At 35.0% G+C, this 19,475-nt stretch overlaps 2 protein-coding genes across 4 annotated transcripts; both read left to right on the top strand.

Moving 5' to 3' along the window:
• Nucleotides 1–6,292: 6,292 nt before the first annotated feature.
• LOC114250498 (carboxylic ester hydrolase) lies at nucleotides 6,293–12,173 on the top strand. Of its 2 annotated transcripts, XM_028184394.2 has the most exons (5): nucleotides 6,293–6,498; nucleotides 7,903–7,971; nucleotides 8,073–8,204; nucleotides 8,564–9,867; nucleotides 11,931–12,173. In XM_028184394.2, the coding sequence occupies exons 1-5, from the start codon at nucleotides 6,496–6,498 to the stop codon at nucleotides 12,106–12,108; spliced, it is 1,686 nt and encodes a 561-aa protein (XP_028040195.2). In that variant the 5' UTR covers nucleotides 6,293–6,495; the 3' UTR covers nucleotides 12,109–12,173. The 2 variants fall into 2 exon arrangements, with proteins under 2 accessions (XP_028040195.2, XP_028040196.2); XM_028184395.2 differs by lacking the exon at nucleotides 7,903–7,971 and having other exon boundaries at nucleotides 6,323–6,498.
• Nucleotides 12,174–13,845: 1,672 nt separating this feature from the next.
• Nucleotides 13,846–19,460, top strand: LOC114250497 (juvenile hormone esterase). Of its 2 annotated transcripts, XM_028184392.2 has the most exons (5): nucleotides 13,850–14,051; nucleotides 14,432–14,500; nucleotides 15,436–15,567; nucleotides 17,609–18,906; nucleotides 19,082–19,460. In XM_028184392.2, the coding sequence occupies exons 1-5, from the start codon at nucleotides 13,962–13,964 to the stop codon at nucleotides 19,263–19,265; spliced, it is 1,773 nt and encodes a 590-aa protein (XP_028040193.2). In that variant the 5' UTR covers nucleotides 13,850–13,961; the 3' UTR covers nucleotides 19,266–19,460. The 2 variants fall into 2 exon arrangements, with proteins under 2 accessions (XP_028040194.2, XP_028040193.2); XM_028184393.2 differs by lacking the exon at nucleotides 14,432–14,500 and having other exon boundaries at nucleotides 13,846–14,051.
• Nucleotides 19,461–19,475: the final 15 nt, after the last annotated feature.

The following is a 19,475-nucleotide window of genomic DNA, read 5'->3' as shown; positions in this document are numbered from 1 at the left end:
AATAATTATTAATAGGTATGTATGTGGTAACATGGCTGTTATCGCTTGGTTATATCGCGTAGCACTTGGCTACGTTTTCGTGCGCCTACGCAACAAATAACATGCGGGCGTTTTGTTGCGCGAAAACCGCACGTGCAAAAAATGTAAACGAAAAATAAACACATAAAATAAACGAATAAAACAAATAATCAAACAGAAAAAAATCGCGTAATATTTGCACAATTGTTCCACTTTCACGCTATCAACCGTAATGGACATTCTAAAAATAATTCCTGCCTGTAATAAAATTGATAATCAGGCTAATCCTTATTTGCACTAAAGGTGAGTGAAGTGGGTGTCCTGATAAGCACACAGGTAGACAAAATAAACCATTTCCATTGGTGAATTTCTGATTTCGTATCTCGACCCGAAATCGTCCCTGGATTTTTGCTGTAAAACTCGCAATAGGGTATTTTGTTGATTCTAAAATAATAAGAATAGTTTCGAGAATTATAAATTCAATAAAACAAATATAAAGATGGTATAAAATTCGAATAGAATCACCGCAGTTTGTTACGTTATGATCAAACTCTTTATTGTACAGCTAGCGCTATCTAGTGGCGATTGAACAAATGTAACGTCAATAGAAGAGAATCTATTTCGAAGGAAATGTATTGTAAAACAAAGTGTTTTTTTTATAAATTTAGTTATTTATTTTAGTACTAGCTGACCCGGCAGACTTCGTAGTGCCTCAATCGATAAATAAAAGACCTAAACTTTTGTTTAAGTTAACTTAAAACAAACAAAAGGAATCCGTCCGACGGGGGACACATCAAAGGAAAAACAAAATTGTTATTTTTATTTAATTCCGAATATTTTTATATTTATCTAACCTTTTAAACCTTCTCTGGACTTCAACAAATAATTCAAGACCAAAATTAGCCAAATCGGTCAAGCCGTTTTCATGTTATGTCGTGACAACGGAAAACGGGTTTCATTTTTATATATATAGATTGCATAATTCAAAACTGTATAAAGTATATGTTTTATGACACAAAAAAAAGGAATCCTTACCATGAATCCTGTTGTAGAGTCTACAACAGGATTCAAGGTCTACAATGTAGACACTAAACTACTACTATTTCATTAACTGTGGCGCAGGTATTATATAGTTAGAACAATATTCTAATTAAGGGAGGTAGGAAGTACCAAAAAGTTTTGACTGATCAAACCTTTTTGTAATGATAACTAGCTGAGGTTGTGTTCCGCTGTTTTAATGATAGCAGGACGAGTTGTGAGCCCACAAACATAAATACGAATCCCATCTGGTGCGAGTTAATAGAGCAGTTATGCTTTACAGTTTGAAGGGTTTGATGGCTCAAATTTTCATGATTGACTTCTACGCAATAAAAATAATTTAATTCAATTTCGTAATCTAGTAGTGAGGCGTCTTATGAGCCCTTGGAGCTACGTAACAATACCCTATCTTTATCTACAGCGAAGCAGTAGGTAATGCGTTTTAGTTTGAAGGTTAAAAGGTCATAAAACTGAGAATTAGACCTAATATCTTAAGATGGGTGACGGTATAAAAACTGTGGTTATTGTGGGTTCCGGTAACCACATAACAGCTGCTAGTGGGGCGTAAGCACAACCACCCGTCTAAGCAAAAAAAAAAATAGATACCTATTAGTTGCATAGTGCCAAAAAAACTTAGTACCTAATTCCTTGAGCTGTTAGTCGAATAAATTGAATCTAAAGAGAAAACGACACCATTTTGAGGTTAGAAAAAGTGTCTCTTAATTTGTCGCATGAGAATAATAATTGTTAACCAAACAACAAAAACATTGTCGAGCTTTTAACACACTAACTCACAACAAACATAAAAACTTACTCTGAGCCAAAGCATGAGGTTTTCATTGTTTCAAATAAATGTTGTGAGATTATATTTTACACATGTGAAAAAAACGGATAGCCGAGGCGAAAGGAAACAAAAATCTCAGACTAAATCTTAGATTAATGTACCTACTCTTTGGACTAAGTGATACCATATTATTAGTAGTGTACTGAAGATAGCTAAGTAATAAAGAGGCAAAGAAATCAATTTCAGAGCGTTTTTGTAAATCTATCCGTAACAGTGACTTTTGAAAATTAGTCCCAAACTATTTTCATATTTCGCTTTATTGGCCGTATATAAATTATATTATAGCTGACCCGGCAGCCTTCGTAGTGTCTCAATCGATAAATAAAAGACCTAAACTTTTGTATAAAATATACTTAAAACAAACAAAAGGAATCCGTCCGACGGGGGACACACCTAAGGGAAACAAAATTGTTATTTTTATTGAATTCCGAGCATTTTCATATTTATCTACCTTTTAAACCTTCTCTGGACTTTCACAAATAATTTAAGACAAAAATTAGCCAAATCGGTCCAGCCGTTCTCGAGTTTTAGCGAGACTAACGAACAGCAATTCATTTTTATACTTAGTCTGGCCATAAATACTGTGACAATTAAAAATAAACAAAATATTACATTTGAATTTGGAATCTGTCATTTTTATATGATTGCTCATTGAGTTTTCTCATTTTGGCGCCAATACATTGTACAATATCTTGCGATATTAAAATGGAGTGGGGTGATAAAGAGAACCGAATCGCTGTGATTGCATTACACAAAGTAGGTGTGGAGCCAAATACAATTTTTAAAACTCTCCATACGCTTGGTATTAGTAAAATGTTTGTGTACCGGGCTATTAATAGGTGCAATGAGACCTCCTCTGCTTGTGACCGAAAAAGATCTGGCCGTCCACGTAGTGTTCATACGAGAAAGGTGGTCAAAGCAGTAAGGGAAAGAATTCGAAAAAATCCTGTCCGAAAGCAAAAGATTTTATCTCGGGAGATGAAGATAGCACCTAGAGCCATGTCGCGTATTTTAAAAGATGACTTAGGACTTGCAGCCTATAAGAGACGTACTGGTCATTTCTTAACTGATAATTTAAAAGAGAATAGGGTGATAAAATTGAAACAACTATTGAAGCGGTACGCAAAGGGAGGTCATAGAAATTTTTTGTTTACGGATGAGAATTTTTTTACAATTGAGCAACATTTTAACAAACAAAATGACCGTATTTATGCTCAAATCTCTAAGGAAGCTTCCCAATTAGTCGACAGAGTGCAACGTGGGCTCTATGCGACTTCAGTGATGGTTTGCTGGGGTATTAGCTATGAAGGAGTGACTGGGCCATACTTTTGTGAAAAAGGTATCAAAACATCGGCACAAGTCTATCAAAATACCATTCTTGAGAAGGTAGTGAAGCCCCTTAACTACACCATGTTCAATAATCAAGAATGGTCCTTCCAGCAAGACTCGGCGCCAGGTCATAAAGCTCGGTCTACGCAGTCTTGGTTGGAAACGAACGTTTCGGACTTCATCAGAGCTGAAGACTGGCCGTCGTCTAGTCCCGATCTTAATCCGCTGGATTATGATTTATGGTCAGTTTTAGAGAGTACGGCTTGCTCTAAACGCCATGATAATTTGGAGTCCCTAAAACAATCCGTACGATTGGCTGTGAAAAATTTTCCCATGGAAAGAGTTCGTGCTACTTTTTTTTTGATTGCTTAGATGGGTGGACGTGCTCACAGCCCACCTGATGTTTAGTGGTTACTGGAGCCCATAGACATCCACAACGTAAATACGCCACCCACCTTGAGATATAAGTTCTAAGGTCTCAAGTAAGTTACAACGGCTGCCCCACCCTTCAAACCGAAACGCATTATTGCTTCACGGCAGAAAATAGGCAGGGTGGTGGTACCCACCCGCGCGGACTCACAAGAGGTCCTTACGCAAATTACGCAAATTATACCACCAGTTATTACGCAAATTATAATTTTGCTGGTTTGATTTTTATTACACGACTAGCGACCCGCCCTCGCTTCGCTTCGGAAACATTAAAACACACATGAAACCAAAAAAAAAAAAAAAAATTTAAAAAAAGTAGCCTATGTTCATCAGGGACAATGTCGGCTTCTAATGGAAAAAGAATTTTTCAAATCGGTCCAGTAGTTTTGGAGCCTATTCGAAACAAACAAACAAACAAATATTTCCTCTTTATAATATTAGTATAGATGTTATTCCTTCACCGTGGAAATCAATCGTGAACATTTGTTGAGTATGTATTTCATTAGAAAAATTGGTACCCGCCTTAGATTCGAACACCGGTGCATCGCTCAACACGAATGCACCGCACGTCTTATCTGTAGGCCACGAGGACTTCAAATTCTATTGATAACTGGCCTCAACGTTTAAAGGACTGTATTGCAGCCAATGGAGACCACTTCGTATAAGCTTTTTAAACTTTACATTTAAATTAATTTAATTTTAAATTGTTTTATATTTATGTATTAAACTAACACACTGTAAAAGTAGGTAATAAATGTTATTTGCAATTGAAATTTTTTTTTCCTTTGTGTCAGTATTTATGGCAAGACTAGATATATATATAGATAGATGTATTATGCTTTCCATTCCATTATTAAGTGTCGTATGAACAGAATCAAGAAATATTACAAATTCTTTACTGCTATTGAAACTATTGCATCTACAACAATAGAACAGCGCAATAATTTGAATTATGCCATTTCCATAACATACAATTTTCCTTGACAAAATTTATTAACACACAAATGTACCTATATCAAGTTTTTTCCCTACCTAATAGCAGGTAGCCTAAGGAGGGTATTACAGCTCATAAACATTAATTCATAAAATAACTGCACTTACCTAATTATTATTTTTCCTACCTAAGCTGATAGATTGGCCTTGAGAGGCTACGTGAGCGTAACCTAACAAGTAGGTGAGCTCACGAGCTTAAGCCTGACGACGTTGCTAACACTAACCCTAACAAGAGCAGTGCTTCGCAGAATCTCCCACCGGATCGGTGACCCACTGAGGAGATCGGGCGAGAGACTCAGTGGGCTGTCTGTGTGTTAATCAATATCGCATTTAAAATTATACGTTTTATCTTCCTAAAATTCTATTTTTTTTTAGTGGAAAAAATATGTTTGTCAAGGAGCAGAAACATTCAACATGTTTCAAGTATTTTTTTACAACTGATAAATTATGTAGGTATATACATTAAAACTACGTTTATTACTAGGTATTTCTGTCGTGAAGTCGTTTTAAGAAACTGGGATATAGAACTTATGTTTTAAGATAGGTGACGTTATTAATGTTTACAAGCTCCGGTAACCACTTAACACCAGGTGGGCCGTGATCTCGTCCAGCCAGCAGTGCCATCCAGACATTAAAAAAATCCCTAATAAATTCCGCGACATTTGTCGAAATATTTGAAATAAACGCAAACTACAATGCTTACGAGGTTGTAGACTACCCATAGTGAATGAAAAATTAAACAGAACGATTTAAATGTAAAACCAAATATCAACTACATCTTTAATTAACATAGACCTTTAAAGTAACTTCAGTGATATTTAATCAATAAGCGATTTTATGACCTGGTAACTGAGACCTTTAAGTCATATCTTATTTTAATTTATATTCTTATTTTTATGAAAACTGATAATATGGAGTAAAATGAAATGAAATGAAGTTGATTAATTTAAGATGTTAATCAACTGGGATGAAATCAAATGAAATGAGATGATATGGGATAAAATATAATCTCAGTAAAATGGTGGTCATTTACTGAGATTTTTTTAGTGGACTTTTTGGAGGATCCCGAGAAATTACGTCCAGTGGCTTTGTTTCATTTTCCCACATTTGTGCACTTTCACAGATACTAAAAGTTAATAAACCACCATTATTAGACATTTAAACCTGAAGAAACACTTTAGACAAAATAAAACAAATCATACAACTTCACTTCTCGCGTTCCCGCCAAAAAGTCGTTTACGTGGGAACGCGAGGACTGAAGTTGTGTGATTTGTTTTTTTTTTGTCTATTTAGTGTTTCTTCAGGCTTAAATGTGTAATACCGGTGGTTTATTAATTGTTTAATATCTGTGAAAGTGAACAAATGTGGGAAAATGAAACAAAGCCGCTGGACGTGATTTCTCGGGATCCTCCAAAAAGTCCACTGAAAAAATTTCAGTAAATGACCACCATTTTACTGAGATTATATTTTATCCCTTAACATCTCATTTCATTTGATTTCATCCTAGTTGATTAATATCTTAAATTAATCATCTTCATTTCATTTTATTTTACTCCATATTATCATTTTTAATAAAAATAAGAATATAAATTAAAATAAGATATGACAAAGGTCTCAGTTACCAGGTCATAAAATCGCTTAAAAAAAAAGAAAACGTAAATAACAAACACAAAACACCGCTTCCGCAGTCTTCCACGAATCTGACCAGGAAAATTGGCAAATAAATGGTGACTACAACTCTATAAAATGTTTTCTCCGCTAGTAAAAATTCCATTACAACTTCTGCTTCCATTGAAGCATCGCTATCTACCATATGTACCATTTACTTATTCAAAACAGCGAAAATGGTAAGTGAATACATTGATGTTTTGTATTTTTTTTTAATATTGAGACATTGTAATAATTTATAACGCATAAATTGAGCCTTTCATTCAAAAAGTGGAGGAAAGCTATAAATTTCACTGTTTTTTGAAATTCCCGTTGTAATATAAATTCTAATAAAATTTAAAGAATGTGTAATTCATCTAAAAGTTTCTGACATTATAATAAGAAACAGTAGCTAAAAGTTATTCTCAGAAATGTTCAATTAATAAAAAATAATGAACAAATTAATATTAGAATACTTAATTAATAAACAAATATTTTTTATTTATTGTAATAAAATGTACTTAACGAATCTAATTTCCGTGTTTCAGCTTCAGTTTTTTATCTTGAAAAATTTATATTAGTTATTTTTATCACCTTTTTTCTGTTGTAATTTAATATTGTTTGTGATTAATTCTTCAGCAATATTAATGATGTCTTCTTCATTTGCTGTATTTAGGAACTCATCATTTAGATTTCTTCTCAAGTTAAGATATTCACTGTTATCATTCAGAGCCTGTTTGTACATTCAAATATAATTATCGAAATTTATCACATTAACGTTTACTTTTAATCAAAATGATCTATGAAATAATCATTCTTTAATATAATAATTGTAATATTATTTATTATTTAGTTGCCAAAAATGATGAGTTATATTTTATATCTATGTAAACTTATATTATTTCGTAAAGTTTTTGTAACTATATACATTCATGACCATACTAAGTGTTTTACACTTATTTTTAGGGTTTATCAAAAAATGGACTACTTCTATTTGTGCTTATCTGAATGGCTCATTTAAATATTAGTTTATGATAATATAAAATTATGATAATATAATTTAATGAAATCCTGCAGTCATTAAATTTTGTTGATGTAATTGGACACTCAAAATTCAATCTTCAACTTCAAAAAATACAGGCATCCACTACTAATAAGAATTGGTATGCTCCTCACTCGACTTAGGCAGAGTCTAAGTTAATAAAACAAGCAGCAATTATAATACTCACTAAATATTTCAAAACACTTAAACATATCATCATAATATTGACTAAGTTTCATAAACCATGCTTGAATTTAAATGTCAGAATTAACAAATACCAATTTTGAGGTAATTTAGGCCATAAATTTCTAGCTTGATGCGTGATTCAAATTGAAATTTTTTATTGGTGTATTCTTGAAAAAAAAGTATTATTAGTCAGATTTAGTCTAGATTTTAAATAGTTTTGTAGAATAGACATTACTCCATTACACTCGAAATTTCTCATGGATAATGAGATGCATTGAAATTCCAGATGATGGGTTAAAAAACTTAAGTTCCTGTTTCGAAAGAGCTAATGCATAATAATTCATTTTTATCTAAATTGACTTTGTTTTTCACACAGTTCTTGAAATTGGTGTTTTATCTGACAGTTATTTTATTAGAAGCCTCCTGCTGCAGATCTATGATTAAGGTAATAAAATCATTATAATATAAATTATTTAACTCACATTAAAGTTTCTCTGTGTAACTGATTAATGTTGTTGAACTTTTCATTTTTGTCTTTTATTTCAGAAAGATCCAATAATAACAGTAAGTCAAGGACAGTTGAAGGGCACAATAAAAAATCTACCTGATGGTACTCCATATTATAGTTTCAAAGGAATTCCATATGCCCAACCACCTATTGGAAAGTTGAGGTTCAAGGTAAAAAAAACTGTCATAATTAGAATTTCAGATTTATAGTTTATGTTTATTCAAGAAGGATTTTAATATAGAATTAGGCTGAATGATTTTGTATAAGATACTTTTATAGCATGTATGTAAGCAATCACTAGTTGTCATCACTAAAAAAAAGGAAAATGTGATGGTGGTCTCTGTTCTGATACTTTTCATCTATGAAGGAATTATTCAGAGTAAATTTAATTATAATTTTTTACTATTACAACAAAAATCGTGAATCATTTATGTTACTGTAATATTTGGATTTTACTGTTATGGAAAATTACAGATATTAGCTATCAAATTTGTACAAGTACTACAGAAACGTAAATTGTGTTTTATAGGCACCTTTACCTCCATTGCCTTGGGATGGAATACGTGACGCTAGTGAGCACGGACCCGTGTGCCCTCAGTACGATTTGTCGGTTTCCAAATTGGTTGAAGGAAGTGAAGACTGCTTATTTTTGAATATCTACTCAAAGTCAATACAACAGAATGCCAAAATACCAGTGATGGTCAATATTCATGGCGGTAGTTTTATGTATGGCTCGGGAAACACTGATTTTGCTTTTGGACCAGAATTCCTTATACAGCATGACGTCATTCTAGTTACACTGAATTACAGACTAGAAGTATTAGGGTTCCTTAGTCTCGACATACCAGAAGTCCCCGGGAATGCCGGTATTAAAGATCAAGTTGCCGCACTGCGATGGATTAAAGATAACATAGCGAAATTCGGGGGTGATCCTAATAAGATTACCATACTCGGCGAGAGTTCTGGTTCTGGCGCTGTCACACACCACTTACTGTCCTCCATGTCGAAAGATTTGTTCCATGGGGCAATAGCTCAAAGTGGTGTGTGCTTACAAGAATGGGCAATTGCTGATGGTGCGAAAGAGAGAGCATTCCGAGTAGGGAAAGTTTTAGGAAAAGATACAAAGGATACAAATGAGTTGCTTGAATTTTTGAGAAGTGTGCCAGCTATTTCATTAGCAAACATGACTTTCATGACACAAACATCTGATGAAAAGATACGGGGGCTTCCAGCTTATTTCGTTCCAGTTATAGAAAAGAAATTCCAAAATGTTGAAGCATTTTTAACAAAAAATCCATTGGATATTTTAATATCTGGTAAAGTGAATAAGGTGCCCTTGATGATTGGTCATATGTCTGCCGAAGGTCTTTTGTTGATAAAAGATATGTTAGATAAAAAAGAAATAATGAACCCACAACCTTCCTATCTCGTACCCAGAGAAATAGCTAAAGTAGTATCACAGCGAAAACTCGAAGAATTTGGTGCGAGAATTAAAAAATACTACTTCGGTAACAAAGAAATCTCAAATGAAACAGCAGAGGCTATTGTTAATTTGCAAACGGACCTTCATTTCGCGTACAACATTCACAGATTTGCGCATCTCTATAGTTCCACTGGTGCTCCTATTTACATGTATAGATTTGAGTATGATACTGAGCTGAATGCTGTTAAAATTGATTTAGGACTACAGAGTATGAAAGGAGCTGCCCATGCCGATGACCTCTTCTATATTTACTACAACGGCTTTAACAAAGATCTGTACACAACAAATCAGAATTCAAAACGTGCTATTGATCATGTAACGAAACTTTTGACTGACTTCGTTAAAACCAGGTGAGTGAACGAGCGACTTTCATTACAGTACTATGTGAATCCAGTTATCTTCAAAAATGATTTTGCTTCAATTACTCATAATGGTTAGGGTACATTGGTCCTAGAACAAAAGGCCCCTGGGGCCGAAAAGCTCCCGAGTGTCGTCGCCTAACAGAAGACGTAGCGTGTGTAAGCCTCCTACAAGGCTTATCGACGACCTGTTGAAGGTGGCAGAAAGCCACTGGATGCAGCTTTGGCAGGACTGGTTATTGTGGCGAGATTTGAGGGAGACCCATGTCTGTTAGCTGAAAGATAGATCGTCATAATGGATTAAAATTAGATTTTTTTCCTCACCTAATTACCAGTCGCTTCAAAAGGCTATTACCGGACGGAAAAACTAGACATTTCCGTATACCAAAACTATTAGTTACATTTCGTCTTCTGATTTGTTCGCACGAGTCGCGTTTCGTACCAGTGAGCAAAGCTGTGTTTTACTTCAAAATGCAAGTATTAATTATTATACCTGCTCCTCGTCTAACTGCCGTATCGCTAAGCTGTGTCTCGCTTGCATTTAGTCTACATTGGTTCTATGAACAGCGCTAGAATAGCTAAGTACAGAATTGCGTAGCTTGATTAACTAGCAAATACTATACTAGCGTAGCTTGGTACCGCCTTGTTGCACATTTTCTTGCGCAAAGTGCCCGGGTTTGATAGATGGGACAGTCGTTATACATTTGAGGCATCAATCTCGTATCTTGAAATTGAATTTTGTGAGATTTGTCCTTGAAATTACGAAAAGAAACCCAAGTCATCAAGATCCCGAAAATCCAATACCTTTCACAAAAACATTTCCTCAAAATTAAGTACTAAATAGTGGTAGAAAGTGAGTGGTAGATGCGAAATTAACTAAAGAGTTAATTTCGCATCTACCACTCACGAAAAACGTAAAATTTCAATAGTAAAGTTTATCTATTCACCAAGCAACAAATGTAAATATGAAATTATTAGTTTTTCGTTCGTTTAGAAAAAGCATTACTGTTTGCCCACATGACCATTATACTCAATAATCATCATTTCATTATCACAGTAGAATATGACACATGAATTATAAAGCTAGAATTATTTCCCAGTCTGATTCACTACGGCTCGCAATAACTAAAAATAAATAGGTAATATGAGTTATTTTCCTTAAGGAAAAACGCAGCGGCGAATGTCCCAATAGTTAAGAGGCCTTTATTTACTAAAGCGTTTGCATAATGAAGTGGTTTTTCCCTCACCAGTTATTTTTATTCATTCATTGTTTTAAAGTGGAGTAAATTGTTTTTGGGTTTTTTCATATGGTTTTAAGTTATGTTTTGTTCATATGGTTTTAAGAATAGCGGTTTCAGCTTTGGAGAAAAGACGAAAGATGAAAAAAGTATTTTTTTTTCTTTTTCGAAAATGGGTAGATGAAGATTTGGTTCACTAGATTCAGTATTCCGCTGTCAACTAAAGGAAACTTCAAGCTAGTCTTATTTTACTATATGTAACTTGAGTATCGAAATCGGACGTGTTTCGGTTTCAAGATCAACATTATTCCGTTGATTTTGAGTTTGTTGTTTTATCTAGCTCTTAACTTAATACGAATTAATACGGATAAGACGTCCGGTGCATTCGTGCTGAGCGATGCAACGGTGTTCGAATCTCAGGCGGGTACCAATTTTTCTAATGAAATACGTACTCAACAAATTTTCACGATTGACTTCCACGGTGAAGGAATAATAACATCGGGTAATAAAAATGAAACCCGCAAAACTATATTTTGCGTAATTACTGGTGGTAGGACCTCTTGTGAGTCCGCGCGGGTGGGTACCACCACCCTGCCTATTTCTGCCCTGAAACAGTAATGCGTTTCGGTTTGAAGGGTGGGGCAGCTGTTGTAACTATACTTGAGACCTTAGAGCTTATATCTCAAGGTGGGTGGCGCATTTACGTTGTAGAAGTCTATGGGCTCCAGTGACCACTTAACACCAGGTGGGCTGTGAGCTCGTCCACCCATCTAAGCAATAAAAAAAAAACTTAGAAATAAATCTTTTTTATTTAAGGAATCCAACACCAGATAGCTCCAGTGTGAAATGGAAGCGCTATAATACTAATACAAAGGACTTCATGATCTTAGACGAGGAAATGCGAGTTGAACAATATTCTGAACGCGCTCGTATCGAGTTTTGGGATAAAATTTACTGCGATGGCGGAAGGCCGTGCATGGAGAAAATAAATTAATTTATATTACATATTTAAAATAAGGTTTATAATTTGTAAATATAAATAAATTAAGATAGAACCGCTATACTCTTTGTTTTGTAGCAATTACCTTGCTCATTGTGTCAACAAACTGCGAATCCGCATGTGCCATTATGGCTTGGATTTATATATACATTACGGAATTTATAGTACATTGTGCACCAAGGGAGAAAAGTAGGACATATCCTCCCGCTTGTAAAATTGCCTTGGCAAACACGCGGGATGAGATGTTCTACTTTTTCCCACGGTGCAAATACTATTTTTTCTCCTACCAGGCCGAAAGTTCGTGGAGTACCGAGCCGGTATTCATTTTAATTAGTATAAAACATTCGTTTTGAAAGTGAATTCGTATGGATACGAGACCTCGATCGAGTATTTTCATTCAGGTCACGCGGCTCACCGGTGAACCTTATCTTAAAATATAGACATATACTGTCGCAGACTTTTTATAGAACTTTTAAATGGGAACAATTCTCTTATGCATTATTTCAGCGAAACTAACCGTTTCCGCAGTGCACGCAGGAGAAGCTCTCAAAAGGAAAAAAACCCGATTTTGAAACATTGTTTATTAGTGCTCCGCTCGTATAGGTCTTAGCGTGATGTTAGATAGCCTATAGACTTCCTCAATAAATGGGCTATCTAATACTGAAATAATTTTTCAAATCGGACCAGTAGTTCTTGAGATTAGCGCGTTCAACCAAACAAACAAACAAACTCTTCAGCCGTATAATATTAGTATAGATATAGATTTACATAAACTATAATAATACCTATATGGATTTTAAACAAATCTAAAATTTTGCTTCTGTTAGATCAAGGTAATTGGCATCGGCGGAGTTAGAGTCTGAACAATGAGAGACAGTGCGACTATTGTCTTAAATGTCATATTTTCAGTTAGAAATAGGAATTTCGTGGACTTCGTGGTAACCATTTCACTTAAAGTTAATACACTTAAATTCACCTATTATTTGATTTCACCGTAAGCCTTTGTACAGAGTAGATCTAATAATGTTTCTTTCATGGTAAAATCGCTCTTTCGTCGCGGACGTAAAATGTAATTATGTCAGTGGCATAGAAAATACACTTCATATGGTTGGATATAAATAATAATAAATCGCATTTTGTTATTTTTATTAAACATGACTATCAGTTTGTTGTTTAAAAACAACCTAAACAGACTAAATGGGCGACTAGTCATTGAACATAAATAAAAAATCTTCAGACTCAAAGGAATAATGGTAAAAAGATTAGGAACTTTTGGCGGGAAAATGAAGTGTAAAGTTGTGTGAATCGTTTTATTTTTTCATTTTAGTTTCTTTTATCTATTGTGCCTACATCTGTACTTCAAAGGCTTAATTTTAACTGTTTAAGTGTTTATCATCTGTAAAAGTCCACAAGTTTGGGAAAATAAAACAAAATCGTTAGACCTGCCCTTTCGGGTTTCATTCATTGAACTGAATTTTTTGATTCTGACCATCTTTGAGATTTTTTTCAATTTCAGTTTCGTCACATATAATTAATACATATTTCATTTCATTCCATAGTCAATTATTTCCTTCTATTTCAGTTTTTATACGATAAACTTGACTATGCCTGAATCTATAAAATATAATAATTAGGGACGAATCAAACAAATATTCATTAAATGTAGGTAAAGATTCAAAAAAACGTCAAAATAACGTTTATAAAGTCAAATCCACTGAAGTAGGTGGTCAAATCACAGTCAAATGAACAAAGCGTCAGCCGTCAATACATCAAACGTCTACTAGACTAAAAATTAATCAAAACATGATTAAGTCCAAAGTTCAGCAAACTACAAAAATTCAGTATAAATGTTCTTGTTTAAAAGAACACACAAATTGCTGCTTCGAGCGAAACACTTCAAGGAGTTTTTTACCTCAACAAAAATAATAAATAATATGGTAAACAACAATAGAACAATTTTAAATTAGGCGAAAATGTACTTCTATAAAAAAATAAAGTTGAACTACATAGGTACCGTACATACTTTTAAAGTTTTAATGAATTTCCTTTAGTGTATGTGCTTATTTAAATAAAAGGCCATATTACTCATAACGTGGTTGAGTAAAAACTTGTGACATGCTTTAAACTATAACATTTGTTTTAAACAAGAAAAATAGCTATAAATCCAATATTAATGTATAAAAATATGTACAGGTTTTAATTAAAATATATTCGTAAAATACAATTTATGATTTGTTGATGCAGTTTATTTTATATATGTTTTACACTAAGATTATATTATGTATTTTTCTTTCAACTACTATGATGACTTATTCAGAGATGTGGAGTTAGACAGCATATTAAAATCAACTCATTCGTTGTGTCCAACCTCGTAAACCCTGCCAAGGTAAAAAAAGGTTTTATGAAATACTTTCCCATACTATTTATACATACCCTTTTAGATTTTATTTCATTAATTGTTTTTATGATTTAGAACCAAATAACATTGTTTTCTAGTGTTTGATTTTTACTAACACTTATTTTTGTAAGCAAGGCAATATAACTCACATTGTGTCAAATGGTTTTTAGAGCCTGAGATCTATTATAAGAACCAAGTTCTTCAAATATTTCAAGACAGAAAGTAGCAATAGAATTGTACCAACCCATCTTAACATCAACCAATCTTTGTAGTCATGCTGGCCTAAAGGATAAGACGCCCAGTGCATTCGTATCAAGTGATGCGACTGTGCTGGTGCTCAAATCCCACAGCCAGGTACCGATTTTTGTAATGAAATATCTTACTTTACAAATGATTGACTTCTATGGTAAAGGAACAATATTGTGTAACAAAAATAAAACTCACAAAATTATAAATTGCATAATCACTGGTGGTAAGATGTCCTGTATGATGGCACAGGCTGGTACCACCACCTTGCCTATTTCTGCCACCAAGCAGTAATGCGTTTCGATTTGAAGGGTGCAGCAGGGCGGAAGGGTAGAAGGAGAAGCTTTGCACTGATATAGACTTATAGAGAAACACAAGTAAATACCAAGAATTGTAGAGAAATTGTATTGTGAAAATAATCTGGCCTCTTAGATAATATATATTATTTCATTGTTACCGCATCATGATTCATGAATGTCAATGAAATGTAACACTTGTGTAAACAGATAGAACATAGGTTTTATGAAATAATACAATTGCATAATACTTAATTGATATGTTTTATTTTTTTATTGTTTTAATAGGTAATTTTTACATGATAAACATTTACTATTAAATAAATTTACCACTGTTGATTGTGTGAGTTTTAATGCACGATTGTTTGTGCACCTTCTCAGGATAATCCACTGGTGACAGTTGAACAAGGAATTCTAAGAGGCTCTAAGAAAACCCTACTCGATGGATCCCCATACTACAGTTTTAAGGGAGTTCCTTATGCAGAACCACCTATTGGAGAGCTCAGATTTCAGGTAAATAAATATTTAATATGATGTTCTATTTTAGTACGTATTTACACTCCAGTAAATATGTTGAACGAAATATAGTGAATTATATAACAATGTGATGATTATTCCGGTTTGCGCTGTCATTTAAGAAAGGGCTTGTGGTTAATATTAGACTGGGTTCTACTGGGCTCTCTCAGTGTCTGATAGAGACTGATTTGCATCTGTGGCCTAGTAGTGACAATTCAAAAAGCCCTTAGGGGTTACTGAAGACTGCTATTATGGATGAAGTTATTATGAGTATTTAACACTGAAGGATATGACCAAAGGAATTTATTGGTCTTGTGACTGCTCACGAGAATACTAAACATATTTTATAGGTCCGTTCTCGCTTTATTAATGGTGAGTGCTAGCATTATATTGCCGATATATCAATTTCAACCGGTCACCGTCCTCGCCGTACCCGACGATTGTGACGAAGGGCTCGATGAGTAAATTAACCTATAGACACAGCCCACTGAGTTTCTCGCCGGATCTTCTCAGTGGGTCGCATTTCCGATGCGGTGGTAGATTCTGCGTAGCACTGCTCTTGCTAGGGCCAGTGTTAGCAACACTTCCGGTTTGAGCCCCGTGAGCTCACCTACACGTGAGCATAGGTAGGAGAAAATTAAAAAAGCAGACAGGGCTATTGTCACCATGCCAGTACGCTCGACCAGCCATTACTGCCTACCATTTCTCATGACGATAAAGGCTAAATTTGTTATATTATTTAAATAATATAAAAAATTCCCCGAGACTACGCCATGCCACATGTCGATTCACTTATGACTGCTCTGTTAATTGTGTCAGTGCAGTTTTTGATAATGAAAAGCTTCGATTAGTTTCCTAAGAAGCTCTCGCTATCCAGCAGAGTTAAGGGCTGGTGCAGAAAGCAATCACCCTTAACTCGGTGTACATCATCAGGTTTCTGATTCTGGAGCCCGCCACTAATTTAAGACAAGCTATTTTTGTAGTGTTTCTTAAAACGTGATTTATGTTTGTTTTTTTTTTTTTTTTTTTATTGCTGATATGTGTGGACGATCTCACAGCCCACCTGGTGTAAAGTGGTTACTGGAGCCCATAGACATCTATAACGTAAATGCGCCACACACCTTGAGATATAGTTCTAAGGTCTCAGTATAGTCACAACGGCTGCCCCACCCTTCAAACCGAAACGCATTACTGCTTCACGGCAGAAATAGGCGGGGCGGTGGTACCTACCCGTGCGGACTCACAAGAGGTCCTACCACCAGTAATTACGCAAATTATAATTTTGCGGGTTTGATTTTTATTGCACGATGTTATTCCTTCACCGTGGAAGTCAATCGTGAACATTTGTTGAGTACGTATTTCATTAGAAAAATTGGTACCCGCCAGCGAGATTCGAACACCAGTGCATCGCTCGATACGAATGCACCGGACGTCTTATCCTTTAGGCCACGACGACTTAATTTTATTATTTTGAGCCAGTTTCGCTGAGCCCGTGAGCTTATCTTATCTAGCATTAACCCCTTATGCTACCAGAGACCAAGTAGGGAAAAAAACAACAGTTATTAAGAGTTCCCAGTAATTGCATGGGTCAATTGACAATTCATAAGAATTGATGATAACATCGTGGACGGAGTTGGTTGATTGTGCAGTCTTGCTCGGAATTATGCGAATTTTTTTAATTGCTCTACTGAACTCACGGGCTACCTAGTGTTACAGTCGCAACGTGAATACAACCACTCATCTTGAGACAATGGGACCTAATTGGTGAACACATGCAATATATGTATGTGTTTGGTCCGAAAAATGGTCTCCGCCTTTGGGATTTGAATACCGACAGAGTCATCTCGCTCAAAATTAATACACCGGGCGTTTTATCCTTTTTTTTAGCCATGATCTTCTTAGACATTCACTAAAATTATTTATTTATTTATAATAATTTTAAAAAACAATCGCCAATACGTTATGAGAATATGTAATTAGTGTATAGTTTGAAAAAAGAAACAATGGGCGTTTTACAAATTAAATTTCAATATTGCAGGCGCCAAAACCTCGTAAGCCGTGGAATGGGGTCCTTGATGCTGTCGAGCACGGACCCGTGTGTCCTCAATATGACATTAGTACTTCATCAACAATTGAAGGAAACGAAGATTGTTTGTATTTAAACGTTTATACCAGATCTTTACAGTCGGATAGTAAAATACCAGTCATGGTATACATTCACGGCGGAGGCTACTCGTCTGGTTCGGGCAATTCGGGAATGTACGGCCCGGAGTTCATTATTCAGCACAACGTTGTTCTGGTCACGATAAACTATAGACTCGAACTTTTGGGTTTTCTTAGTTTAGACACGGCCGAAGTTCCAGGCAACGCCGGGATGAAGGATCAGGTTGCCGCGTTGCGATGGGTCAAAGGTAACATCGTAAGGTTTGGCGGTGATCCTGATAATGTAACAATTTTCGGGGAAAGTGCAGGGGCCGCGTCCGTCACGTATCACATGCTCTCACCGATGTCGAAAGGTCTGTTCCATAAGGTAATCGCTCAAAGCGGTGTTTGTATTAACGACTGGGCGATAGGAAACAAAACTCTGGAAAGGGCATACAGAGTTGCGAAATTATTAGGTAAAGAGTGTAGCGATGTACAAGATTTGTTGGAGTTTTTGAGGAGCGTTGATCCTCTCAAGCTAACCTGCGTGACTTACAGAACAAGGACGCAAGATGAAAAGTACAGAGGACTGCCAATGTATTTTGTTCCGATTGTAGAGAAGAAATTCGATGGTGTCGAAGCATTTTTGAGCGAGGAACCAATCGAGACGTTTATGTCTGGTAATATTAACAATGTACCAATACTGTTGGGTTACAATAAGTCTGAAGGAGTGTTGATGGTGGCGGATGTATTAAAAAAAAAAGAAATTATGAACGAAAAGCCTTCGTTTATTGTGCCTAGGGAAATAGCGCAAACCGTTTCCGAAGAGAAATTAAAGGAATTTGGTGAGAGGATCAAGAGATTTTACTTTGGTGACGAGGGAATATCAGCGGACAACACAGCAGCAATTGTCGATTTTCAAACAGATCTCTATTTTGCATATAACGTCCATAGATTTCCATATTTATACAGCGTTTACAATTATCCAATTTATTTATACAGATTCGATTATGAAACTGAATTGAATTTTATTAAAAACGCGTTAGGCCAGGGCGGAATAAAAGGTGCAGCCCATGCCGACGACCTGTTCTATTTCTTTTACAATCCCATAAACAAACATTTGATTGGAGATGAGCGATTGAAGAAAATAATTTACGAAGTAACGAAACTTTGGACTGATTTTAGTAAAACGGGGTAAGTAATTTTTTAAAGACGAAGTATTCAGTTAGAACAGCGCCCCTAGCGGCAAACTTAGGCAAACGTTCTAATTCCATACAAATATTCGTTAACTTTTACGCTATCGGGAACGTAACAAAATTCGCATTAAGCACACTGTTTAATAATGAAATCCTTGTTTGATATATTTCAGAAATCCAACACCGGACAACGCTTTGGGTGTCAAATGGTATCCGTACAGTGTGAACGGGAATAAAATTATGTTTTTGGATGAGCCTTTGAGATTCGAACAATGCTTTGAAATTGATAGGGTCGATTTTTGGAACAAACTGTACTCGGAAGCAGGCAGGCCGTGTATTAAAAAAAGCAATTTATGACGAACTATAATAGTTAAATATAATTTAAAAAAATGGTCCAGATGGTAAAGACTAATATTAAGGTTATGTGTTGAAAAATAGTGCTCATAAATTACTAATAATATAAATTCGTTAAAATCAATAGAATTCGTCTGTGATATGTGAAGTTAAAATGGCTTCGTGAAAATAAATCATTCTTTTTTTTTTCATAAAAAAGTTTTATTTTTAATG

Source organism: Bombyx mandarina, chromosome 22 (assembly GCF_030267445.1).
Source record: "Bombyx mandarina strain Sakado chromosome 22, ASM3026744v2".
Classification (NCBI taxonomy): Eukaryota; Metazoa; Arthropoda; class Insecta; order Lepidoptera; family Bombycidae; genus Bombyx; species Bombyx mandarina.
Note: the sequence above shows the minus strand (reverse complement) of the source record. Positions and strands in the feature narration are given on the sequence as shown.